Here is a 27,661-nt window from a genome sequence, read left to right on the forward strand (position 1 = left end):
CACAAACCCAAGAAAGCACCTACTGTAATACAAAATTACTCCAATAACTCATCAGTTAAATTTTTAATTTTTAATTTTTGTGAGCACTTCAGTGGAACCTTGATTCCCACTGTGAATTTCAGAACAAATAAGACGCTGAATAAAGCTAAAATGGCTAAACATCAAGAGATAATATGTTGTTTTTTTTTTGTGTGTGTGATTTAAGTGAAGTGTATCTTTAAACATGCAACTGCATTCTGATAAATCGAATGCCTGAAACATCCTCAGCAAGAGAACTCAAAGTGTCAGTCACGCTCTCCAGTTTCAGCGCTGGATGAGTGAAGGGAGATGGACATCACTTAGGGATCCCCAGGGGAAGAAATTCCTCCTAGACTTAGTGTTTTTTTTTTTCTCGCTTGCTCACAAATGAGTTCCCGAGCCACTTCCATTAAGAGAACTGGGACGGGTTTCCTGTGAGCTCCACGAAATGCATAACCAGCCAAAGGGCAAGGCTTTTTTTTTTTTTTTTGGTGTTTATTTTTTTGTCAGACAAACCTCTGAAGGTTGTAATCCGTGGCGTTAAATGCGTAAAGGCTTCCCTTTTGTTTTGAACTATCTATCTGATCGTCTTCACTCATCGTTTCACTCATCGTTAAAATAAGTTTTGACCTCTGCTGAATTTTTTTTGGGGGGGGGCAGATCTTTACACGCGGCTGCTGGCAGGGCAGAGCGTCCAGGTTTGGTTATAAATCACCGGAGGAGAAATGAGTGACACGCCTCAAATGTTTACATGCGGCCCCTATTCTTCTGCTCAGGATCTGAGGGACGGGTTGGCAGTGCAGCGTTTCCCCCCTATGCCTTCTCAGAGGTTGTGTTACTGCTTCCATACATCACCCTGACATGGGTGCACTCACTGAGACGGCCCAGCTAGACCCTGTCTCAGGATGATGACATATTTGCCATTCCACTCAGTGAGGTGTGTTAGCATCTTATCACCCACTTATCAGCGTCGTACATCTGGCAGCTGAAATATACTGTATCTTCCATCCTATTAGCTGCGATGCCAAGGATACATCAAAGATTATTTTTTTATTTCATTTCATTATGTCTTATCCTTGATAGATGATCTAATTAGCAGCGTGACCCCAGCGCTGAGGCTTCGACATCGATACTCCCTTGACCCTGCCTGGGAGTCCCCTTCAACACAGCTTCCCCTGCTCCTCCTGGGGGTAATGGAGGGAGGAAGAATGTGGAAGGAGGAAGTCAGCTTCCTCCAGGCAGATTGCTGGATGGAGAGGCTGAGAGACGGACAGATGACAATGGCAGGGAGGCCGGGGCCTGAGTGTCGCCTCGGGGAGCCCTACACCCTGCTACGTGTTGGCTCCGGCTGCTACGCTAAGTGCACCGAGCAGAGGCCTTCACAGCAGAGATTTGGCAAGGTGATCCCTTCACCCACACCCACACTCCCCCCTACCATCCATCTAAGCCCGATCCCCTTCTCCCTCCTTCTCCCTCCTTCCCATTTCACCCCTCTCTCTCCTCTTCCTCCCTTCGTTGACACCCAGCTAGGAGGTGATGAGTTGACACAGGGGGTGAAGACAGGTCCGGGAGTTTTATCTCCACCATTACTCCTTACGTATTTACGGTTATTTTTCTTTAGATGTTGTAGGAATGTGTATGCATACATCTATCAAAGGCACCTATGAATAATAACCCAACTGATACTGGGTTTTTAGAGGCCACTACTAATTTTATTTTTACTTTTGTGGAACATCACCAAAATATTTGCAGATATATCCGAGCCGCGATACGCTATTATCAGCAAAATATATCTGCCAGTCTGATTTATCAGTCTAGCTGAGGCATAGTGCAGCGCTGTTCAAAAGTTTTAGGGTGTCCATGACGTCAACCAAGCTGGAGACATAAAGAGAACCGTTTTCAGCGACAGGAAGAAATAAGAAGTCATGCAACAGACGCTATGCTCCCCAATGCTTATCAGTCGGCCGGGATTATATGAAGACAGAGGCAATTTAGAAAGTTTAAACCTCTAGAAGAAATGTGGGAAGTTCGCCAGGATCTTCGGAACGACCAAAATACACTGAAGTTGATTGCACTTGATTCTTTCCAGTGTTTTGAGTGCAGTCACTTTCAGTTTCTGGCAAAACTGTCCCGGACTGTGTTTCAGATGAATTAATTCCTTCGAAAATGCTGATAAATTACTAAGATAGGACCCAGATTTGCTATAAAGCACAATTATCCTCTAATGGAAGGACGTCATGGTGGTGATTAGCCGGGGGGGTCAGCTGGTCATACGGGCTGACAAATTGTTTCATCCACGTGCAAACAGGCCTGGAGCACTCCCGATCCATCGAGCAGTCAGACTCCACGTCTCCACATCTGACACAGGACATTGCCTCTTGTAGAGAGGCTGCATTGTTTTGTTTTTTTTTCTACGTAGGATTTAAAAAATGCAATATCAAGTTCTGCCCCATTCAAAGAACCTCTGTTTCATTAGAAAGACGGGCAGGTGATTGCAGCTCTCGGGGGGCTTTGCGTCACGACCTGAAATGCCACGGCGACGCCGAGGAGAAGTGGAAAACTTGATGATGAATGGAGCAGAAGTGTAGGAGTATTGAGTTGCAGAAGCATTCCTAAACTTCAGCTATTGAAGGTGCTGTGGTAATCTGCAGTGTTTTATGCCGTGGTTTAAAGCTCTCCATCTTATTGCTCAAGGTGTTGATGTTGAGCCGAAAGACTTGACAGATAAAGTTATAATCCCTATGACAGCAGTGTTGTAAATTTCGGGCAGGTGTGACAATGATTGACGGTCTCATGACAGAGCTTTGCGAATCCTTTAATCCGTTCACGAAGCACAATAGGGGGCACTTGATGCACTTTATTCTAGCAGCTCTACCCATCTGGCTTCTGTAAAAGACACTCAGATGCTCTGAGAGCCTTGACAGGAGCTGATGACATGCAGCTCTGAGAGCCTTTACGAGACGTGACGTTTGAGCGTGGAGACGCTCTTAAATGCAGAGAAACCACTCTTTAACTCGCACATCTTGTGTTATTGCGATTTTCTTGCTACGTCTTCCCTCGTGTTCACTGTTTTACGGCCTCTCTGTGGTTCTTTCTTTCCCCTTAAAGCTCTTGAATTATTAGCACAGAAAAGAGTTTAGATCCCAAACAAGTGTAAGGCAATACTGTAAGTCAGACCAGAAATTTATATGTGCTCTCCGTGGCTGCAGACTGCTGGAATCCGTGCGGGTTTTATGGCCATATGGATCGCAGAACATCTTGCAGTGTGTGACTGAGTGTCTCAGTTACAGCCGAGTGTCTGTGATCTATGGTTCCGCGTCTCGGCCCAATGACGCTCTGAGCTCCTCCTTCACGCGGCCGCCGTTTGTAGGTGAACCTTGAAACTGTGACGGGGGAAGAGTAAAGTAGGTTTTTGCCCGCGCTGTTGATGTTTTCACCCGTGTTACAAGCTCATCTGACACAGATTATTTAATGCTTTTGTCTGCGTCAGGCCCGATTTGTAACTCGGAGAGACGCTGGGATTAATTGGCAGTTACAGGATTTCAAGCTCTGCTACAAAATTTCTACCAGGTTGCAGTTTGTTCAGTTGGTTTGATATTGTGTGCTGCCACCTAGTGCAAAGCTTGAGTAGCTTACTCAGAGTGAGAGGTGTAATGTCATGAAGATCTGGTGCATTTTGAGTTTTGGTTAAGATATTAGCAGTTAATAAATAATGACTGTTAATAATCGTGAGTGCACTGACTGGAAACCACCACAGTTCAGTCTTGCAGCTTTAGATGCCCCCATTGCAGCACACACTCCCAAAACTGTGGCAAATGAACTCGTTTCTGCTCTGAAACTTGCAGGAAACGTATTTTCATACAAGTTCATGGCTGTGGAAATGTTTCTTGGGCTTGGCACTAGTATCTGCAGTTCACAGAATGATGCACGAGTATGTTAAAAAAGTTCAAACCTGAGAAAAGATGATGAAAAATACAATAAATCCAAAGATGAGCACCTTTGAAAATCACATAAAAGTGACTCTTATATATTCGTAATACGCATACAGTCTGAATATAGTAAAATAATGTATATACTATGTTGTGTAATGTTTTTTAATTTGATCTCTCATCACCAGTGTGAAAAAAAGGCTTTGTCTCCAGCAGCAAAAATCAATTAAGAGGATTGACTGTTGTTGATGTAAACTGTTTCTTTCTGTGTCCGGGTCAAAAGGCACCAGTTCAGTTGAATCATGTGTTGTGTCAGAGGGTTAACTGTGTCTCCTGATATGTCGCACCCGCTGATATACATCACACCTGCCAATCAGAGCCACATTAATCAGTAGCGGTGTCAAGCAGCATGGGGCGGAGAAAGTGCCGCTCGGCCGTCCTTCCACCCATCAGTCTGGCTGCTGTAAAATGTCGTCCGGAACCAAACGTAGATTTCTTTAAAGCGCAAACTGGCTTGGGAAATTCTGCACGGATTGATCAGCTCAGCTGGTTTCAGTCCGAGGCCGAGCCGGACGCCCCTCTCTGTCTTTTTCTCTGTCTCTCTGTCCCAGCCAGGTAAAGTGGAGAATTGGCTTCAGGTGATTTGGAGAAGATCTTATCTCCTGTTAACAGAGGAATGACACCATAATGGAGCAGCAGGGGTGCAATTACCTTTTAGCCGTCCTCCTTCTCTCCTTCCCTCCGCCTCCACCTCAGCCTTCACTGACAAATTAAGATTAATGACAGAGATAAGTAAGGAACAGGACGGCCTTCCAGTATCACACGCTCAAGTTAAATGTGAGTACAGCAGGTTGGGCGATGGACTCCTGGGTAAATTTTATCTTCAATTCAAATTAAATTCCAAAATATAATTGATTCAGTCAAGGTAATGCTTTTCTCCACAGTCTGAACAAACATTTTAAAGGAGCATCTATTATAAACTCTCCAGAAATTTCAAACAAAATCCATCATTATTTTAATTTTCTGTATTTTCAAAAAATAATTTTCCTGTTTTATGTTGTGCTTGGAATGTCACTTGGAGGAAACTGAGCTGCTGCGTGTAAACTGTGTGACAAGGCAATGAAAAGTAATTTAAAAGCAATTGCAACGTAATGATTTCCACGGTTAAGTAATGTCCCGTGTCCAGAAAGGCGTCACGCCTTAGCCACGAGATAGAGCCCTTTCCATAAATGTTCATTGCCTCATAGAAAATAGCAACACGGGGACACACCTTTGGAGACACAAGCTTATTTTGCAGTCACATATGTAACTCAAGGGAAAAGGTCGCTCTGCTGTAATAAGAACGTCAAATAAAAAGGCGTCACTGGCTCAATCATTTCTGAAATGTTCTTTTCTTTCTTTTTTTTAATATAAATCTTAGTTTCTGTACATTTAAAGGTAAGAAGGCTTTTGTGAAAGTGTCTGTGAAGGTTCTCAGTCATCCAGGTCATGGTATATCCAAAAAAGGTTCAAAAAAGGCAACTGGACTTGCCTTTTTTCAACCTTTTTTGGATACTTTTGTGAAAGTGTTAAAACAACCTGCGTGGACCTCCTACACAGTTTCTGCACCCTCTCGTACCTCTCTCAGGTGTCAATAATACGAAATCAACTCCCAAAGGTGGAGGAAGACCAGACCCCTTCCCCCAATCTGCTACACCCCGCCGGAGTGGACTCTACGTGGCTCAGTGTGCCCCCCTCTGCCCTGCAGCTGGAGGTGTCTGTTTCACGGGCCTCTGTAATGCGGGACCTGGAAGGATAATGTTTCACAGGTACAAAAGTTTCCGCTTTAATCCTATCACACAGAGTGAGTGGTCAGGGCTTAGGGCTCCCGCATAATCCCGGGTTTATCCATTCGGGTGAGCTCTGAGACAGAGAGTATGCAGGGAGGAAGAGATTACTGCCCATCTCTGATTTTATTCAATCGATGTTTGCACAGCAAACGGCGAGGGGGATCTGTTAGTAGCAATTCAGCCATTCCACACCTCAGTGCACACAGGAGAAGATTGGTAAGAGATATAGTTAAACATCTCCTGTGGCAGCTGTTAAAACAAATCAAAAAATCCTGTATCAGTTTAAAATAGCCTGATTTCTGTATATGAAGTGCCGTTTATTTCTTATCATGGCTAAAGTGTGAAAACTAATGATAAGTAATGCATATATGAGCCAAATGACGGAGTTTTTGTGTTTAGTTATCCCATGTCTCTTTAGTGTCTGGCTGCAGTCTATCAGAAGTGAAATTCAAACGATGAAAACTAAAATGAGAGGGTCTCTAATGGCTGGCAAAGCTGTGATGTCTTGTCAAGGGCTTAGCAGTTTCACAGCAGGCGGTTTTGAGCTGAGACACGCTTTGACGCGGCTTCCTCTGGAGAATACAACCTGTCCCAGGTTCACGCTGGGCCCCAATCACAGCTGCAGCTTCCATTCATCCCGAAAGATGAAAACCCAATGCAGTCTTGGGTTTGATTGCTGATAATTCAGCCTTTAATGGGCTAAAACGACAGGAACTGATTGGGCTAATGAGTAAGCATAAGGTTCTCCTACCATAGACCTTCAGAGGACATGGTCAACCTTCTACTCTACCAGCAGAACGTCCATGAGGCCTGAATGTTCTCGATTCATTGTACAAAGCGTTCATTCTCAGAAATTGAATACATATTCACGCTGACGACAACAAAGCAAATTGCGGCGTCCCTCCACACGTCCCTTGAAGTGTGAGACTTGAAGGAAGAGTGGTTCTTTTGAAGGCAGGTAGAAGGCGTTGCGGGGCTGAGAGGTGCTGGAAAGGGCATGTCCAAACAGACTTAAAGGCCCTGAGTGATGGGGACACGGGAAAAGGTAACGGGACACCTCGGCCGCGCTCTCATGTCAACGCAGTCATGTGAATCACAGCTGCGAGAGCGTCTGAAGATCCGGGAGACAATGGGCGCCGACTCTCAGCGAGATCTATGCGAGCTCCTGCAGAATCAGCGTGGTTTGTTTCCATCACTGTATTTGTCAGCGTTGGTTGTGGGTTTTTTTTCCCCCCTCTTTGAAATGGATTAAACAGATCTGTAATACATCTTTATCTCTCATCAGGGCTTTTCCACGCTGATCCAGCACAGAAGGGAACCCAGTTAAGATGCATCACTCATGTTTAAAGGGCTCAACTTAAAGCACTGTTTCTATCGTGAGCCAGGAATTGATGGTGGGAAGTAATGTAATCCATGCAGCCTATGTCAGGTGGTGGAGAAAGTCCTACTCTAGCAGGAACATGTGTGTATTATATGTGGAAACCCAGTGATTTAGATCAACTAATCTGAAAAGAATCTTATACACCGGTCAGGCATAACATTATGAACACTGATCATCTTGTGACAATTCAGTTTTCTGCTGGGAAACTTTTGGACCTGACATTCATTTGTGTGGATGTTACTTAGACATGTAGCACCCACCTAGACCAGATCAGGCACCCCCACCCCATAGCAATGACTCTCCTTGATGGCAGCAGACATCCCCAGCAGGATGCGGCCTGACACAAGCACAAAAAAACGGTTTCGGAACAACTAAAAAAAAAAACACATGAAGAACAGCACAAGGTGTTGACCTGGCCTCCAAATTCACTAGATCCCAAACTGATCAAGTATCTGTGGGATGATCCACAGAGGCCCCTCCCCTCAACCCATAGGACCCTGCTAACAACATTCTCATTTGACAGACACCACACGACACCCTCAGAAGGCCCATGTCCATTCTCTGATGAGTCCCAACTGTTTTGGAGGCACAAGGGAGACCTACAAAATATTAGGAAGGTGGTCATAATGTTCTGCCTGATCGGTGTTTCCACACAACAACTCGGTTGCTACGCCTGTGTGTGAAAACTACAAGCAGATCAGTCTAAGCAGTTAAAGAAGAGCAATGAGTTGAAATGGAGAGCTAAAAATGTTCTGCAAAAGTAATTTAAGATTAACGAGAATTAATTAAACAAAGGGTAGTGTAGTGCATAAATGGTTGAAACCTTTAAAAGTATGCTAACAATATTAGCATTAATAGAATTCCATACACATAATCTTGCACTGGTCAAGAGGTGCGGTGCATTCTAGACACGTTATCAGTTTTTAACAGCACTTTTATATCATTCATATTGTTAAATAATAAATAAATGTGTACAAAGTACAGATCTGGGAGGGTACAGATGACAAAAAGGCCGGGAGCCACTGATCTATTCCAGGTCTGGAGATTCACAGGAAAATCTGAGAGAATCTGCGGAGAATCGGGGTGCGCCCCCAAACGCTCCCTCCTGGAGATATATCACAGAAATCAAATTCTCAAATTATTCCTCCAATGATGTAAAATGGCTGACGAAAGACTGTGAAAGAAACCAAGTTAAATTTCTCTTTTATTCCTGTACTGTACTTTTTCATTTACATCGTCTCATCGATAGGGGGCAGCAGACGTCAGCTAATCTCCCAAGGCACTTCCCCCTCCCCTTTCTAAAATTCAACCTTTGGATTTCTCTTCGAGTAAATCTTTAACAATAAATTGCAGGAACACAAATAAAGGCAAGCTGTAATGTTGTTCAAATTTATCCATAAAAAATATGATTCATAATCAAACTTTAAAACAAAACCTTGGATTTTTTATTTGACTGTAAATTTGTGAGATAGGTTTTCTGATGATTCTCATGACTATTACTGCACTGTGAATAATGAAGTCACAAAAAAATGTACACAGAATAAATAGTGTTTTTAAGATCACGTTAAAAAGATATAACTGAATCATTTACTGCAAACGCTTTGTTATGTGATACCTTCATGTCAAATATGAACAAAACACTGAAATGATACCATGGCTGCTCATTAAAACACCATATTGTGAAGTGTTCGATCAACCCCTTTTCTCCAACACGCCAATTATGTCACGAATCCACTCCAGCTGTTTGTCCACCGAAGACGCATCCACACTTTACTGTACGTACCTACAAGCTGCAATCGTCCATTAAAGTGTGTTTCTTCACAAAAGTCTTGATCGGCGATTGCCACTGTGACGCTAATACATCATTATCTCCTTGGGCGCGTCCTCCGTGGGCCTCTGCTGCTCTCTCCTGTGTGTGTAGGCCGCGTGGTCGTACATGTAGATCACTCCGATGGAAACAAGAGAGAGCACTGTGTACGGGATGACCAGGTAGTATCCCAGCAGCATCTTTAAAGACTTGTCGTTCAGGTCTACTGGGATGTTGCCGGTGAAGTCCCTCACCAACTCTTCAGCCATCTCAGTCACGCTGACGTTCACCGCAAACAAGATGAGGACCAACACGGACAGGCAAGCTGCAGGAGACATAATAGCGTCGCAGATAAAGGAGGAGGACAAATCTACCTGAAACTACGCACCTGGTTCGACGTTTCTGTCACTTACCGCTGAAAGAACTGCAGGTGTAGACGCCACGAGGCCCCAAGTAGGTCTCGTAAGGGTTGCTGACGCTGTTGTAGATCGAGATAAGGATGTTGATGGCGGAAAACAACAGACACAGGGCCAACAGGAACACAACCAAAGTGTGCAGCACCACAGGGGCACCTGTTCCCATCAGCTGAGGAATCACTACACAAACATACAGTACAAGAATATTCATTTGTGTGCAGTACGTCATTTTACTTTGATTCAGCGATAACAACCCTAAATAAAAACCTTTATTGATCGTTTTTTCCTATTTTCTTGGAACTTTTGACAGAAGGCAAATTGCAGATGCTGAAATTGTGTTTGGAAAAGACTCGCTGCTGTCAAAAGCATTTGAATTAAATATCTCAGTGTCGTTTGAGGGCTGTAGGTCTGAGGCAGGAATCGAAACTTGTGACGACGAAATCAGCGTTGCTAGGCGCGAAAGTGAGAGAATATATTTTGTTCTCGTTTCGGCACATTACCTTGAAATTGGTTAAAACTGCCAAAATTGGGGCAGGCTTCTCTGGACAAGTTCCCATTAAAAAGGAGCAGCGTGATCACAGCACTTCCATTGACTACATCACTTTCAGCCCTTGCGCACTGCATGGTCACCTCAGCCCATTTCGTTGACATGGCGTACCCGAGTATCCCAACAGACACAGAAGTGGCCAGCGCACTGGACAGGAAATGCAGAGTCTTCTTAGTGGAGGGCATTGTTGCTGTATTCCAGTGGCACTAGTTCAGCCTAAATCCTTCTTCTTCTTCTTCTTCTCTAAAGCTGTGGCGAAGCCTCTGGGACAGATCAGGATCCCGTAATGATTCCGAGTTTGAGTTACCTTCCTGGGTGGAGTGAAATGTGAACTGCTGGCCATAAACCCACTTGTTTATGGCTGTGACCTTTGTTTGAGAGGAAAACACAAAGCTGGTTGTCATAGAAGGGACACCTGCAGTTTCACCATGGTTTTAGACCGTCTGATCTCAGACATGAAACTCATAATGGTTTGAGACACGAAGGGAGGGCACAGTGGATACTGAATCAGTGTTGAAATGAAAAATGGAAAAAGCAGCTTCACGACGTGTAAAAAAATATACACCATTTACATCTTTTGCGGCAACTTCAAGGCAACTGTGTTCACACTCTTTGACTCAAAGTCCAGTTCTTGATATCGTCTGACCATAAAAGTGAATGAAGTTTAATTATTTACCTTAATGACAAAAAATGTTACTGGAAGGAAAGCGATCATCTGAACAACAACAGTGACAGGTGTTGATGTCTTTTCAAAGAAGACGTGTTTGTGATTCGACTAAACTCGATTAATTAACCGGTATTAATGCAAATAATACCGTTAATAATGAGTATGATCACAGAGAATAAATAGCACTGTGCACTTGTATCCAGCTGGTTGCTTCCATTGATTTATGGAAGAAAATGAAGCTGCTATAAGAGACCAGACAGGACCAAAGGAGCTGTAAAACGCCAGGAGTTCTTTGTAATGACAGATAAGAAACAGCAACAGTCACGGCAATCTGTTCTATTTTTGATATACACCGATCAGGCATAACATTATGACCACCTTCCTAATATTGTGTAGGTCTGTGTTTTTCAACCACACTAGTGTGCCGTGAGAGATTGTCAGGTGTTCCGTGGGAAATTATCCAGTTTCACCTAACTGGTCTAAAAAACCTTTTTTGAAAACGAATTAATTATTACCAGCAAATAATATGCCATTGTCAAGTGTCTGTGTATATATATCTGTCTGTGTATATATATATATATATATATATATATAAGACTTTTTCTTTGTGTTCATTTGATTCCTATTCAAGACAATTTGACAAGAACGACTTTATATTGTTAATATAGGCTACAGAGTTTCATTTTTTTTAACATTTTCGGTTGGTGGTGTGCCTTGTGATTTTTTCAATGAAAAAAATGTACCTTGGCTCAAGAAAGGTTGAAAAATACTGGTGTAGGTCTCCCTCGTGCCTCCAAAACAGCTGTGACTCATCAGAGAATGGACATGGGCCTTCTGAGGTTGTTGTTGGTGGTGGGCCTTTGGGTCCTATGGGTTGAGGGGAGGGGCCTCTGTGGATCACCCCACAGATACTTGATCAGTTTGGGATCTAGTGAATTTGGAGGCCAGGTCAACACCTTGTGCTGTTCTTCATGTTTTTTTGGAGTTGTTCCTAAAGTGTTTTTGTGTGTGTGCCTGTGTCAGGCCGCATCCTGCAGGGGATAGCTGGTGCCATCAAGGAGTGTCATTGCTGTGGAGTGGGGGTGTCTGGTCTGGTCTAGGTGGGTGCTAAATGTCTAAGTAACATCCACGCGAATGAAAGCCAGGTCCAGAAGTTTCCCAGAAGAACACTGAATTGTCATTAGATGGCCAGTGTACCCCGCCTCTCACCCGATGACAGCAGGGATAGGCTTCAGCAGACCCCCGCGACCCTTAACAGGAATAAGCGGGTACAGAAGATGAATGAATGAATGAATGAATGAATGGTCAGTGTTGTTTACGTCTCCTGACAATGGTCATAATGTTGTGGCTGATCGCTGTATTTGCTGCTTTTAATACCACTAGTTCACAAGAGCGAATAGTTCCTAATATCAGGGAAAGAATCACATCTGGTTCTATCAGACAACCTTGTTCTATGTAATTAGGATTATCATTACTATGTATATTTTTTGCTTTTGTCTTTATAATATTAATTCATAAACCCCTCTCCTATAACAGGCCTGCATGGCGCAGTTCATTCAGTTCGCGCGTTTCTTCTCCAGCAGCCCGTTAACCTTAAAATTCAATCCAGCATCGGTGAAGTGACCCAGAAACATTCGACTTGGGCGCAAGCTGCGAAGAAACACACACGTTGTAATAACGTCTGCGGCCAGACAGCGGCTCCCTCTCTCTTCCCCGAGCAGCGAGAGGAGCCGTGCGGCCGCTGACAGCCAGCTCTGTTTTGTTGGGAGTAAACACAAACTCCTCCTTCCCGGTGACAGGCGGCAACGCCGAAGCGTCGCCTCGCCTTTTCCAAGACAATCTGAGCTCAGGACTTAATGTTGAAGCCGCCAAGGTGAGTGATACGATTAATCTGTGTCCACCGCGCCGTCTTTTACATCTTGATACTTGCCCTGCGAGCGGGAAACATAAAAAAAAAAATCCAGGCATTTTTCCAGCCACATATTACGCCGCGTTACCTGTCCGTTACGCACAGCGGCGCATGGTTGATTTTAAACGGGAGCCGTCCATTTCAGGTGTGCCATTCGGCGTCAATGTGGCAGTGAATGCGTTCTCTGATAGAGTCGCGGTGTCGATCCTTTGCTTTTGGAGCTGTGCCTTTGACAACCTGCTGCGACTCCGGTCAACCCGGTGCGCCAGTGTGAGTTAATGGATCCCGGCGTTTGGAGTTTTGTCCTGATCTCCTGTCTTGGTCTTTTTTTTTTTTTACCCCCTCCCCTTCTTCCTCTTTTATGTGTTCTGTTTGCCTCCTGCATCCAAGATTATCGTTCTGTCTATCTCATATTTTCATATTGTGTAACCGACTCCTTGTCCATGTGGGCTGCAGTTGATCCAGTTTCAACATGTCGGTGAAAAGCTTTATTTTGGTACTAAAGACATCATGGATGGATTTGCTTGCCACCACTAGACGACTCCTTTTTTCAGGATTAATGTCTCCAGATTTGGCTACTGTTTAATTGTTGGTTGATAAATGATAAATGTTTTTATTTTATGTTCTTTTTAAAAAAAAAAAATCCTGGGTGTTAATGTAATAATCACTGGACACAACATTAATCCACTGGGAGAGTTTCTCCCTGGGGAGGTCAGAGGTCAGGGTCAGCTGCAGATCAGCATGATCAGGAGCAGATCGTGGGTATGGGTAGCACTTGCTGATCGAAAGGGAGGCGAGATGCCGGACTAAGTCTGACATTTTTTTCTCATTAGACCATGAAAGTGAAAAGTTTAATGAACCAAGACGCAATCAAGATAGTGCTCCACTGCCCGTTAACAAGAGAACCGACTACATCCGCCTCCTCCGGACTCCTGGATGCACTTAAATTGAGACGCTCTTCTCAAAATAGGCTTGTAATCTTAAAGTGAAAATAATTCCCCGTCAAACCGGATCCCCGCGTCCTTGGTTAACTTGTATTGACTGATTCTGGGGGTCGAATTCAGTGCTGTTGCTGTGTTTTTCGCGTTCATACGTATGCTGAGCTAAGTTCATTAATGTCAATGAGGCGCCGTTAAATTAATCTGTTAGTCAACCTGACAGGGCTAAGCACCGAAGCCCGAGCGAGGCTGCCTTGCGGGGTGAACTGATGAGAGGAGGAGGCGTGCTTTTGCATATCTCATGAAAATATGAAACCACTGACAGATTGAGCTTTACGGAACAGGGAGACCGGACTTCTCTTCAGTCTGACTTGAAACCTCGGGACAAACATCAAAAAGCTGCCGAGCAAGCAGGTGTGTCCGCTGTCTCATCCCTGACCCAAACAGACAAGGCTTTTATTGAATCACAACAAGCCTGTAGACTTTGGAGCAAAATGAATCTTATCATAACACGCCAGGGTTCATTTAATCCAGTCTTTTGGGTTAATTTCAGCGTGGCAGCCATGTGATGTGTCCTCCTTCGCCTTGATTTCTTTCTTCATCCTCTCGTTCGTCTGCGTGTGTCTGCGGTCGTACATTATAAATCCCATTTCAGTTATGCCGTGTAGACCCCGGGAAGAATTGCATTAGCTCCGTCTAATGAGGATGCAATGAAATAAACAAATAGTCTGCTCTCGCCAAGACAAATGAGACTGTGTAAGGCCTTAGGAAGGAATAACATTTGACTGCCGAGTGCTGTTGTCAAATTGATTTGAATTCCTTCTTTTTGCCGTTCATATTTGATACCTGAAGTCATTTGAAAAGGCTGCATCCATCTTATACTCAAAAATAAATGCGAGAACGTGTGCTGTTTGTACGATCGTGTTAGTCTCTTAATAAAATGGTGCAGCTACTCTGCAGGTTTCTAACTGCAGCAGTTATTTTTAACCTCCATTCAATTGCTGTTACTTAACACTCTTTTTTTTTTTTTTTTTAGTGTTTCAGCTATAGTTAGACCTGTAAAATAGCATATTGGAATGCTTTTGAGGTGCGCGATAGGTGCTCACGTGGGCATGCTGTGCGAAGCAAACAGATGTGGTGGTTAATGAAACCCACAGTGAGGTGGAGAGCAGTGAGAGATGTGCATACCAGGAGTTTCTCACAGCTTGATAGGTATAAACCTCAAATTGCCAGCCCCGGAGTTAATCCCCGCAGTTCGCCCACCCTCTACCTATCCGCCACCTCGCTCTGGGTCCCAGAAACAGTTAGATCCTAACTTTGAACCGTCGCAGCGAGACTGTTTCCTCTCTCCGAGGCTGCAAACGCATCAACCACGCTCTGCTTGATCGTTTTTCAAACACGCTCGTTCACGCTTTTTTCTCAAATATGCAGAGAAGGAAGTAGTTTGTTGTTTAAAAAGTCGCAACGAATAAGAACGAGCCTCCTCCGACCCAGAACATGTCAGATACTTTTATGCAGAAATTGTTAAGAACCAGGCACGGGAATCGTCATGATAAGAATTTCCCTTTGATTCATGCGGTATCTGTATCCAGCATATAATTTTTTTCTGCTTGCTTTGGTGGAAGCTTGCTAAAGCACGTGGTATGTTGCAACCGGAGTCTTGTTTGTGCTTGCGGCTACAGAAAGCACACCCTGGATTTTGTATTTTGGCATAGTGCTGATGTAATTATGATAGAATAGAACACATAGGATAAAAAAACATTAAACCTCAATAGCCAGATTTGGAGTTTAAAGCATCCAAATAAAAGCACTTGTGCAGAGAAAAAGGGGAAGGTTAACGTTCAGGGCACTGTATGTCTTGCGTCCGATTTGAGACAGTTGAAACAAAAAAAAAAAAGACAGTGTGAACTATGATGTAAAACAACAACAGTCACAACGAAACCATGGAAAGCAGAAACAGAGCATTTTTTAACAGTGTATAATTTCCTGTTTAACTTTGGGAATATCCAGATAGCCCGGTACTTTCACAGTGAGGTGGCAAACTGCTTACTTGTAATTGGAGGAATCTGTTTGGTTCCTGTCATCCGTCCCCAATGAATGATACGCCAACGAACCATTAACGGCCAGAGACTCCAGCTGCAAGGTGTGAACTGCGGTGAAACCTTTTGGGGACAGATGTTAAGACTGTTGCAGATTGGTGTTGCTGTTCAGAAAGAGATTTTTCTATTTGACATATGTCAAAGAAGTGACCCTAGTCGGGTTTAATACCAGGTGGACAACACCCACATATGTTCCCATTTAAACCCAGACTCCCCACCAGTCCAGTTGTCCTCTTTCCAGCATGCTTTTTGGATGCCTGAGTACCTTCACAGACGTATCAAAAGACACATTGAACACACGACCCCCGCGAGGACAGTCTGCAGCTGTGCAAACTGCTACCTGTAGCACCGGCTTTGTGTCTTCCTCACATCTGTCCTCGCTCAGGGCCAGCACTACTGGAAGGCAAGTGATGTGAATTTTGCACGACCTTCCTTTGGCTTTAAAATAGCACAAGAGGACTTATTTTTCCACTTAGCTAGGAGCTTGTTCCAGCCACCTTGGAGGCCAGTTCTTTCAGCGGATTCAAGATTTCTTGCTCCGGATCTCCATGTAATCCCAGAGTTTGTGATCGAGAGATCAGGGCTCTGTGGGGCCCAGATAGGTCCCTGTGACTCTGGATGTTTATTTTGATGTTGTTTGTTGAGAAGACTGCGAGTGTATAGGTGAAGTTTTATTCCGTGCGTCTGTCAGCTGTTTTTTTTTTTTTTTTTTAAAGACTCAGCTGGGTAGCTCAAGCATTGAAACAGCTGGACAGGGATCAAGGTTCTCTCTTTTCAGAAGCATCAGGACTCACCGACCATCTGTTTAAAGGAGGCATTGTAAGTTTCTCCTTTGAAATAACAGTACGGCTGAGCACATGAGACATGAAAGAGATAGGTTTTTTTTGAGTGATCCACATGTAATTTCAAAAAGGCATTTGTCCTCTCTCAGTTTCGAAATCTCTACTGTGACATTTGTAATAATGAATGAGAAGTCAGTCGATTAGTCGATGGAAGTATTTTGATGACTGCTTGAGTGAGTTTTCATGCAAAAAATGTTCGGTACTGCTCAATCTTTGCACGAGGAAACTGTTTCTGGTGACGACCAGAAAGGGAATTGCTTGTAACCCTTTAAAGGGGAATTACCATTTTTTACAACCTGGACCTTATTTCTGGCATAAAATACGATCGTTTACTCACCCATATAACTTTGGTGTCATTTGGAGTCTTTTGGACGATATTTAGATCCGCGTATGTCCATACAGTGGGAGTGACTGGGGCACTGGAACGCAGCCTCTAAATGACGCATTATCTGCCGCGAAACTCGTTCATTTCACCAATATTTTGTTATGATACACTAGTGCTATTCCCTGTTGAGTCCGGAGTTACCCGCTATCTATTGGTGGACGTGCAGCGGTTTGTTGTTCTTTGGCCAGCTGTTCCTCTCTCTGCCTCCGCATCCTCCTTTCAACGAGCTCCTCGTCCGTATACTCTGGCTCAAAACGGTAAGGACGTCCATCATAAACAAAGTCGTCGTCCACAACCTCAGACTCGGAAAAAAAAAAAAAAACGCGGATGATGATAACAGGTAACTCTGGACTCAACGGGCAATAGCACTAGTGTATCATAACAAAATATTGCTGAACCAGTTTCGCGGCAGATGGTGCGTTATTTAGAGGATGCGTTTCGGTGCCCCAGTCACTCCCACTATATGGATACACGCAGATCTAAATATCATCCGAACGACTCCAAATGACACTAAAGTTATATGGGTGAGTAAACGATCGTATTTTATAACAGAAATAAGCACCAGGTTGTAAAAAACAGTAATTCCCCTTTAATATGAAACACTATCTGCATTTTCATTGTCAATTGTTCTTCCGAGATCCGATCCAAAAAGATATGCCCTTTTACATGCCCCCAAAAACATCAATCAGAATCTAACTTTTCACATCACATCACCTGATGTGGACCCCACGCAATTGTAGAGAAAGACAGAGATGATCGATGAAGCATTTACTGGCGTATTAGCCACTAAAATGCGCCTATTCAACGGATTATCAAAGGTTTACAGCACACCTCTCAATCTAATTAAAAATTCCTTCACATGGAGGAGGCATATTTTCTCTGTTTGCGTCAGCACTATTGCATTGGTATCCTTGTAGGTGTTGCCAATGTCCACAAGTGATGCCTCATTACATCACACGTCCTCAGCGGCCCCGACCAGAGGCATGTCTCCAGTGCTCTCCAGCAAGGCAAATGCAGAACCTGAGAAAAAAACTAAACATCATTTTGTGCAGAAATATAAAACATTCATGCAACCGTGCATTAACCCCTCGGATTCATTTAAGTCTCCAGCTTTCAGCCCGCCTGGTTTGAATAAGAGAGCGCAGCCCAGGGAGTGACGGGATGATGTCACTCCACAAGTAGTAATATGGGTTTACCCCCCAGGCAACACATAGTTTCTCTATTGTATTTCTGTCAGTTGCTACATGAGCGCATTACAAAGTACACCACACAAAGCTATTAGAAGACAAGTTTTGGAACACTTGAGTCGGCGGCAGCAGCACATATTTATATATTTCCCGTCTGCATTTCAGCTCGTGCAAGTGCAGCCAAAAGCAGCAGACAGCCAACACTTAACACGTCTGCAGTAATCACAAACTTCGCTGTGATTTGATTTTTAGCCTGAAATGTGACCGGCTAATTTGGCGACCTGCTCGGGTAAAAGCAGGGTGGAGCCCGCAAGGGATTAATTCCATGGTCCGTGTGGCCTGATTTAACTCAAGTGAAAGCAAACATCTCCCGCGCTGGCTTAAATCGCGTTTCTGTCCACTTTATTTCATCGGAATGAATGACTTGGAAAAGCAAATATTGGGTTTTCTGCGGCAAACAAAGGGCGACCCAGAGGCCGGGAACTCGGTTAATAACACTTTGGCAGCCAGGAGGTAGAGGCTGTTGTGGGTTTCCTTTAAGGCAGCAGTCTTGTATGCGCATAACACATCACACCCACACGTTCCTAGATCGCTTGGATGTTTATGATAATGTATGTAATCTCTCTGGAGTTACAAAATTATGCAAGCAGTGTGGAAAAATGAAGCTTGACTCTGAGCTTGTTTTGGACGTTTCATAACCGCCTTAGAAATGTAGTGTGCTGTTTAATGCCCAGCATGCTCCATCTTAAACAGTTAATGTGAAGAGACTTTTAATTGCGTAAAAAAATAGTGGCTTCGGTGATAATGTGGAAAGAAACGGTGATTATCTACCCTCTTTTCTGCAGCACCGTGAACTCTGAGGCCAGGCTGGGGCTGCATCAGACTTGCTGCGTGTCGTCTGCCTCTGCATGTAATGTCAGATAGTTTTATTGTGTGCAAAATGTCAGCGCACGCCGTGACTCTCCCCTTGCATCTCATAAAACGCTCTGCCGCGGCGGCTCCTGTCTTTTAGTCGTCCAGCGGCCCTGACACCAAATGCGTCCTGCACGTTTGTATGTTTCTGAAAGCGCTCGGCTGCTGATCACACAGTGATAACCACGAAAGCCGGGTGTAACTGGTAAGAGAAGAAAAAAAAAAGAGTGAGCGAAAGAGAGAAAGAGGAAATAATGATTTGGCTGTATCAGTACAGAGGTCGTTGACATGGAGGAGTACAGTGCTTAATGAATAATGGATGCTCACTAAAGCAGCCCATTTCCTATTCATTCTCTCAAGGCTGCTCTCTCCACGGCGACTTGTGTGTGATCACCATCGAGTCAGTCCCTCAATATTTTCGTTGTGTTTTCTGCGCTGTGGTGCACTTTGAAGGCACTGGGATAACCCCGGTAAGCATTTTCACCCGCGCACAATGGGGCAATTCAAAGGAGCGGCTCCTTTTAATGTGGCACAAACACAGAACAATCAAATTACAGCACGACCCGTTAGTGTTTGTACACTGACACTATGCAGGAAAAAGAAGTCGGCGCTACTTTAGATTCGGGTTTCTTTTAACGTTAATATTCCCGCGACTTGTAACAATTACAAATGTGCCGATCATCACAAAGGCCTGCAGTGACAGAGACAATATTCAATTTCTGAACAGTGGCTTCTTGTGTCGAGCTGAAAGGGGATGTGACGAGGTCAGACCTCATACATCAGAAGCACCTTTTAACTTCTGAGGCTTTATAGCGTGCGCTGGAGGTTCTTTTTTGCTCTGGTGAATGTTTCTAAATGAGTGCAGTTAGATGCGGCAGTGAGCCCGCAGCAGTCGGGGGGGTGGTGGGGGTGGTTGGCTGACATGCCATGCATGCTGATCGGTGCCAGAAAGCGCTAATGTATAGGATGATGATCAGAGCTGTCCCAAGGCCAAGGTTAAAGGGAGTGCGCGCGCAATGCAGAATTTTGGAGACAAATCAGAGCACGCTTTAACTTTAACTGAATTTCTGGCCGATTTTAATGATGCGCAGTCATTTCAGCTGCTGTTGTGTGGTGGCGGCGGTGTTGCACGACTATCGCTGTGTGGCGTAGAGAGGATATGGTTTAGTTGAAACCAAAAAGAGATAAATGGAAAAGGAAGAAAGGAAGTCACAGGTTTATGCCCACAGTGGCGTAGCTTAGCAGTAAAGGCAAACAAATAAAGAATTATGGCTGATTCACCGCTTTGGTCAGTGCTGATTATATCTGATGTTGATATGTCGAAATTTTTACTTCCCACTTATTAATAAACTTCCCCTTGAAAACGTTTACTTTTTCAATATATACACCAATCACACCAAAACTCTGACATACACTGATCAGGCATAACATTATGACCACCTTCCTCATATTGTGTTGGTCCTTGTGTCTTCCAAAACAGTTGTGACTCATCAGAGAATGGACATGGGCCTTCTGAGGGTGTCCTCTGGCAAAAGAATGTTGTTAGTGGGGGGGCCTTTGGGTCCTATGGGTTGAGGGGAGGGGCCTCTGTGGATCATCCCACAGATACTTGATCAGTTTGGGATCTAGAATTTGGAGGCCAGGTCAACACCTTGTGCTGTTCTTCAGTTGTTCCTAAACCGTTTTTCTGTCTGTGTCAGGCTGCATCCTGCTGCCATCAAGGAGTGTCATTGCTATGGGGTGGGGGTGCTTGGTCTGGTCTAGGTGGGTGCTACACGTCTAAGTAACAGCCACATGAATGAATGCCAGGTCCAAAAGTTTCCCAGAAGAACATTGTATTATCCTGTCAGTGGTCATAATGTTATGCCTGATCGGTGTACAGTATTGTATGATATTCCGTCATTAATAGCTGTGCTGATTTTAATTGTATTATTTATCTGCAGCAGGTTGCTTACACCCACTTAAAGTGAAACATTAATGGAAATCTATGTTGTTTAGTTTTATAGGTCAGAAGTGCAGCAGATGTACAAAAATAACTTGCCACTGGACGCCAACCAAAAATCACACAAAATTCACTCTAATAGTCCAAATAGTGACGCTACTGTCCCGTTGTTATTAGGCTGGAAAACGTGGGTAGGAACGTAATTGGATCAGCTGATATCGTCATCTAACTGAAGATGTATCTGGGCCCTAACTCTAATTTTAACATGTACCCAGGACTGTCTGTCATTTGCTCACCAACGCTTGTCCGTGATTGGCCGCAATTACTGTTATTTCTCCATTCTTTTTTGTCGAGGGCAGTTTTTTTTACAGCCGCTGTCATGACGCTGCTTGATTAACGGAGCAATTCGTTATTATCATCATTACCGCTCGCATCTCCACACTTGGAGTCCTTGGCATTTGGTGATTATTATTACGGTGCATATTGCCCATCAGAATAAAATAAAATCAGGCAATGGGGAGAGGTCTAGTCAAACTGATCCATAATAGTTTTGGGGAATATAATAGACCTGGTGCTATTGGGGGAAGATTGGATTGATTTGCGTTTGCAAGAAAATGCATGTCACACTGACCTTCAGCTCTGGAGATCTAATCTATAAGAAGTATTTTTATTCTGCTGCAAGGTTTTCTCTTTCTTTTTTTTTTTTTGCTAATCAAGGGACCAATGCTCTGCTGCATGTTGCCGATCATTACAGCATTTGGTCATGCAATATGTTTCCCCACTGGGAACGCACACTGTTGACTATAACACTCCTCCAAACACTGCCAAAGCCTCCTCGTGCTCGGCCAGAAACAATGCCGGATCCGCGCTCGCTCACAATGATGGGGCATTTGTTTATCATAATTACAGTCTGCTTTGACGCCAGCGGAGATGCGGAGATACAGAAGTGAGAACGGGTAATAGGATAACAATGCTGTGTGTGTGCGCGCGGGGGTTCAGCTTCAAAACACTTCTAGAATATTATAAAAAAATCTGTCAAAATGTGCAAAAGAGTAATATTTCTACTAGTTTTTGGCTTCAAATCGCGTTGTTACCGATTCTCTAAATAAATTCCGGTAGTAATTGCCAGTTAATCTGTCAAGTGATTAGTTGCTGTGTGTGTAATTAATGTCGCATTATAAATGTATTATCAGAGGGGTTGTCTTAATTAAGAAATTCATTTTTCTTTTATGGAGTATGCATCTGTCAAACCGTAAGGTTCCTGTACGCTGTTTTGTTGCTGGTTTAAAGGTTAAATGAGCATCGTGCATGAAATAGCATACAGTCCGATTGCAAATCCGCAGACTTGGACGTAAAGGAAGTGGGTCTGACTTCCACCAGAGCGGTTAACAACCTGGGAGAGTCCGTTCTTGCTACACATGCTGATGATAATTGAGCAACACGTGCTAACAGCCTGCTAACGGCTCCTAGTTCCTCCTATGCCCTGTGTCAGATGTAAGACGAGGGCAGTCGTTGAAGGAAAAGAAATGGAGTCGCTTCCCCCGCCGCTCCTGGAGAACCGCTGCACGGAGGAGAATGAGGTTAGAGATCAGGGTAATCATAATAATGATGTGTCTCAGGGCTGAATATCACAGTGCGTCTCTTTGTAGGCCCGGCCTAGTCAGTGGGTGGCTCTTCACACAAGCGTCTTATTTTTCTGGTGAGCTGGGGATTGTTCAAAACTTTGTCCTCCCTACTTTCGCTCCCTTTGCCTGGAGCTTGCGCGCAGAAGACAAATATACATCATGGGGTATGTATTTTTAATACTGCGAGGCCCCCGTGGGGGCTCCTCCATATGGCAAGTCTTTGCACAATACCAAATTTTTTATCTCGCTAGTAATTTAATGTGCACACCAGATGACCTCCTTTGTGTGACAGTGTTGTTATTTTTTTTATTTATAACTCAAACCCACTTCCTGCTCTGGAGATACGTTTTTGTTGTTTTTAAAAAAGAAGTTATTCATCGCGACTTACTACTCTCCGTCCGTTCATTGACGCAGGACGAGGCCCGGAGGTGAGGGAGGTGTTTGGGCATTGTACATTGTGGAATCCATCTCAATGCGTTTGCTGCCGTGTTTACTCTTCTGCGTGCTCAGTCTCTCCGGGCTGGACGCGTTTGAGCCTTTTATCAAAACCGGCGGGCAGTGGAGTGTGACACATGGCTGACATTAGAGGCTGAGAAATATACCGTTTCCTGCCGAGAGAGGGGCTCAACAAGGAGACAGGAAAGGATTTGATCATCAGATCTGTCCTCCCCGGAGAGGGGAAAACGCCCAGCTCTCCAGGACACTCCCTCGTTTGCAGCCTTTCATGCCTGCCAGGGATGGAGATGAGGAGATGCTTGGGCTGCTGGTTTTTGTTTGGGGTCCTGTTTTGTGTTGCTGTTTATTTGCAGTGTTGTCTTTGACACGAGGCAAATTTGGAGTTTGCCGTGGCCCGGGCTGCGTTTTAAACCAAATCTGGCGCACGGACGCAGTGCTCTGAGCCATCAGTGGAGCCCGTCCGACTTGGCCGGATTACGACAGGAAACAAATAAAAGGCTCTGTGCTGCTACCAGTTCATTACTGTCCTATCACATCCAGCAGTTGGGCCACAGCAGGGGACTGGTTAGCCGCTTAGTTAGCCGGAGAGATGCCTTCAGCTTCGCGGCAAAAAAAACTCATTAGCGCAGACTAGTTGGAGTCCATTTTCATCATGCTCGGCTTGAGCGGCACAGTGGGCAAACTCTTCCAGCGAGTATCTGGTCCTTGCGCGCGTTGCTCACTTTAGTCCTGGAAACAGCCAGAACTCCCACGTCTCTGCTTGATTGTTTTCATTAGTCTGCCCGCGGTAGCTTGATACTGGAAGCTGCAATCCGTCCGTGGCTGTCGTTTTCCATGAGCTCCAAAAATATGGGAGAGGTGAAGCGGAGGGTTGTTTTTGTAGCTTCCCCTCCCTTGTTGTTACTATCATATCAGTGCGGAGTCTGATATAAAATCCTGCATGCTCCGGGCCACACATTTCACCCTGCATTCCTGTGCCTGTAATTGGTTATTGTCAAAATATGTGGAGGGATGGGGTAGGGGGTAGGGGGGGGGGGGGGGGGGGCGCTTAAGCTGTGAAGGGGGAAACGAAGAGAAAGAGGGAGAGAAAACGAAACGGGGGGGTGGATGTATGTTTCATTGACAACCACAAGCATCTATGCCAAAATGCCCCCTTCCCCCACCCCCCATGATGAAGAGGATTTTTTAACATTCATAACATTCATTTGCATGTGTCCAATTAGGTTTTTCCTCAGATCCTGCTGGGATGATGGTAGGCAGGGGGTGCCGCCTGCGTCTGGGATCTCTCCTCTCAGACCACACCGTGTTTGCCAGAGATGGCATGGGCGTGCCAGAGCGGTCGCATTTGAGTCCTGAACGAATTTGTTTGGGTTTATTTTGTGGAATTGTAGAGCAGTGGTGAACCCGCACCAGCTTTGTCCCTTTTCCCTTACCTAAAGAAAATGTGACTGGTAACACGTCTTTCATGTCATTTATCAAGCAGAGAAGCAAGACATGTGCTGCCTCCTTAAATGTAAGGATTTCCTTTTCTCTGCTTGATATGATCGTAATTTGAGAAGTGGTGTCGTGCCTTTCAGTGCGGCCTAGACATTTAATTGTTCGAAACAACTGATGTGATTTTTTTTCTGCAGGTTTGCAGAATTCACATTACAGTGTCCAACTTTTACGTGCATATTACGTGGTTAATATGCATGCTGCGTTGTGGGCCTTGATCATAAAACTCTGCTGCATGTATTTTGTCTGGTACAGATGTCTGCGGTGCGTAATCTTAGAAAAACCGCATCGACCTCAAGCACTTATCGCTTTCGTGACAGCCTGCAAACACTCTCACACACTGTCACGACTGATCGGTCGCATGTTATTTGTTGGAAATCTGCAAAGATTAAAACAACTCACGTGCAATAAATTAGAGAGAGAGAGAGAGAGAGAGAGCAATCAAGCATAACATTATGACCACTGGTAGGAGAAGTGAATAACCTTGACCATCTTGTGACAGTTCAGTGTTCTGCTGGGAAACCTTTGGACCTGGCATTCATTCGTGTGCATGTTCCTTAGACATGTAGCACCCACCTAGACCAGACCAGGCACCCCCACCCCGTAGCAGTTGATGGCAGCAGCCGCCCCCAGCATGATGCAGCATGACACAGGCAACGCTTTAGGAACGACTAAAAAAAAAAACATGAAGAACAGCACAAGGTGTTGACCTGGCCTGAACTGATCAAATATCTGTGGGATGATCCACAGAGGCCCCTCCCCTCAAAGGCCCCTCCCCTCAAAGGCCCCCCCACTAACAACATTCTGTTGATCAGACACCACAGGACACCCTCAGAAGACCCATGTCCATTCTCTGATGAGTCACAACTGTTTTGGAGGCACAAGGGAGACCTACACAATATTAGGAAGGTGGTCATAATGTTGTGCTTGATCATATTTGCTAGCTGCATACTGTATTTCAGTGTCTCTTCAGGTCTCAGGTATCATTAAAATCGATACTCGTCGACGTAGTGAAATCATTTATTTAACAAGCCGCCGAAATCGTTGTTCTGGAACAGTAGGTGAGTTGATTAGCGGAGCGCATTCTGCTTCTGACCTTTGGGTGCTCCACCAGATTTGAAATGATTTTCTGTCAGCACTCTCCCGTGTATTATGCTGCTTCTCCGATATTTTAAGATTCAGGTTGTGTTCAAGAGTGAAACAAAATCCGAGCCGTCACCGGCGCGCCCGCTGAGCTTCTCGTGCCCGTTCCAGACGACGGTAAACCAAATCAAGCCTCTCATTTCTGATTCATCGCTGCCGTTGCTGATATTTAATTTGAGCCCGGTCCATACAGTAGATTTATAACGTTGTTAGCTGTAATGACAAGCAGTGACTCCACTCAATAAGGCCATGATGAGATTATTGGCTTTGAAATGGCAGCCCTGCGGTTTCGTGATGGTTTCCTGCATGGTCACCAAAGATGCGTCTAATTAAGTTTATTAGAGGCAGCCGCATCAAGTCAGAGGCATGGTGTTTACATTTCTCTATCTAAACCGATTCGTCTTAATATGTCTGGAATTGAATTAGGCCGAGGCGTCTTGCAGGATCACTTTTGCGGAAGCGATACCCGACGCTTGTGTACTCGCTCGGACCTACAGCGGCGGCGTCCGTCAGAATGAAGCATGCCGTTATGTATTCAGCGTTAAACCACGACGTGAGTCGAGTTATGCTTCCTCTCAGCCACGGTGCGAGACGTTTTTTCTCCTTTTGAAGGGGTTACTGCAAAGTGTCTCTCTGGCGGCCTCGCTCTCTGAGTCACATCAGCTGATTGGCAGCTTCTCTGATGTCATTTGTTTTCGCGGGGCAAGGACAGGTCACGCTGGCTGATCTGTATTCCCTCTCTCCCTCTCCCCTCTCTTTCTTTCCTTCCCCCTCTCTCTCTCTTTTAGTTTCTCCCTCCTCCCTTCCGCCCCCTCAAGCTTCGGATTTTCCTGTCTTCACTTGTTGTTTGTAGTAACTCCCACTGATGCTTTCTCTCTCTCTCTCTCTCTTTCTCTCTACTTCTCATCTTTCTTTTGAGCCTCTTCCCTTGAAATAACAATAACCCACTGGATTTAGTTTCTTAAATCCCATTTGAGTTCTTTTAATGCTGCAAATGAGAGATGTCTCTTTGAAGCCAAGAAGTGGGAAAAAAAAAATATGATTTGCTGCGGAATAGCTTCAATTTTTCTTCTTTGCCATCGTACCATTTGCATATTTCCGATCTGTGCTTCGAAGTCGTAGCAAATGAAGCACAAACAGCTCTAATCTGCTAATATAACGCTGATCTGCTTGCATTTGGTACTGTGTGAAAGTTTTTTTTTTTTTTTTTGCTGGAGCCTCATAAATTTTGCATCAAAAGCATGACGCCGCATCGCAAGATATGTGAAGATGTCTAGACGGCTGGGCGCAAATATGTATTGTGTTCGTGTGTTTTTAAATCAGGGCGGCGTTGTTGTAAGATATCTTCTGAGGCTATGTTGCCGGTTTAACCCCGTTTTAAAAGCACTAATGGGGCTAATTGCGGTTGCCGAGGTCGTAATCTGACAAATCCAGTCTGATTCTGGGGGATTCTGGGGGATCTCGGTCCCCCCTTTGTGGGCTCCCATTGCTGCCGCTTGTCTAATCACTCCTGACCCTATTAGAAATGAGTCCTTCTTTGTTAACGGCGCGGTACTGTCAGTTCTGGGGAAACAAAAAGTGCCATTGTCTTTCAGTAGTGCCGGAGCCGGGATAGAAGTAATCTGTAGCCGTAGAGCTGCCTCAGGATTGCTATAATCCAGATTCGGTATTAATGACAGTCTAATCCGCACATTTCTGACCCTCTGGAGAGGCCGACATGGCATCTCTGTTGTTATTTGCTCGTGTAATGTCACTATTTTCCAAAAAAAAACAAAAAAAAAAACAAGGGGGCTGGTTTCAGCTTATGTCGTAAAAGATGCAATATCCTGTTCAGATTTTGGCGCACCGTTTGGCCAAGATGCTGCTCCTGCTGATACCAGCCCAAACAATGCAGCCCTGTCATGTTGCCGCGGACTCATGTTGTTTTCAAGCAGATTTCCTGACAGAAAATGAGATTTTTTTTTTTTTCTTTTTGCATGGTTCCCTCCCGTTCCTGAAAACATCCCCACTTGAGAACCACGAGCTCGGCAGACACAATAATTGCGAGCCGACGGGACCACGGGGCGTGTTTGCTCGCCCATGCGCGGCGCACAGCGCGGGCGATTGACATGAATGGCGAAATGGTGATCCTCCAC

The 27,661-nt window shown here is 44.6% G+C and overlaps 2 protein-coding genes across 4 annotated transcripts in view; one reads left to right on the forward strand and one right to left on the reverse strand.

Moving 5' to 3' along the window:
* Nucleotides 1-8,806: 8,806 nt before the first annotated feature.
* clrn3 (clarin 3) lies at nucleotides 8,807-9,699 on the reverse strand. Its single transcript, XM_084568191.1, has 2 exons — nucleotides 9,378-9,699; nucleotides 8,807-9,289 (listed from the first exon to the last, which is right to left on the reverse strand). The coding sequence occupies exons 1-2, from the start codon at nucleotides 9,607-9,609 to the stop codon at nucleotides 9,012-9,014; spliced, it is 510 nt and encodes a 169-aa protein (XP_084424317.1). The 5' UTR covers nucleotides 9,610-9,699; the 3' UTR covers nucleotides 8,807-9,011.
* Nucleotides 9,700-12,399: 2,700 nt separating this feature from the next.
* Nucleotides 12,400-27,661, forward strand: part of ptprea (protein tyrosine phosphatase receptor type Ea) — a 56,069-nt gene continuing 40,807 nt past the window's right edge. Inside the window, exon 1 of one of the 3 annotated variants that reach the window (XM_084567859.1) lies at nucleotides 12,400-12,467. The gene's annotated coding sequence lies outside the window, so the exon portion shown is untranslated. Of the gene's footprint in view, nucleotides 12,468-12,755; nucleotides 12,774-27,661 lie in introns of those variants that run through there. The other 2 variants (XM_084567861.1, XM_084567860.1) reach the window with 2 other exon arrangements.

This window comes from Chelon labrosus, assembly GCF_963514085.1.
Source record: "Chelon labrosus genome assembly, chromosome: 19".
Classification (NCBI taxonomy): Eukaryota; Metazoa; Chordata; class Actinopteri; order Mugiliformes; family Mugilidae; genus Chelon; species Chelon labrosus.

What these genes read in the sequence shown, in the direction of transcription:
- clrn3 (XM_084568191.1), bottom strand. Translation starts at nt 9,609, where the DNA reads ATGACGTACTGCACACAAATGAATATTCTTGTACTGTATGTTTGTGTA. An exon ending in CACCTGCAGTTCTTTCAGCG is followed by an intron (nt 9,290 to 9,377) that starts GTAAGTGACAGA and finishes TGTCTCCTGCAG; the next exon opens with CTTGCCTGTCCGTGTTGGTC.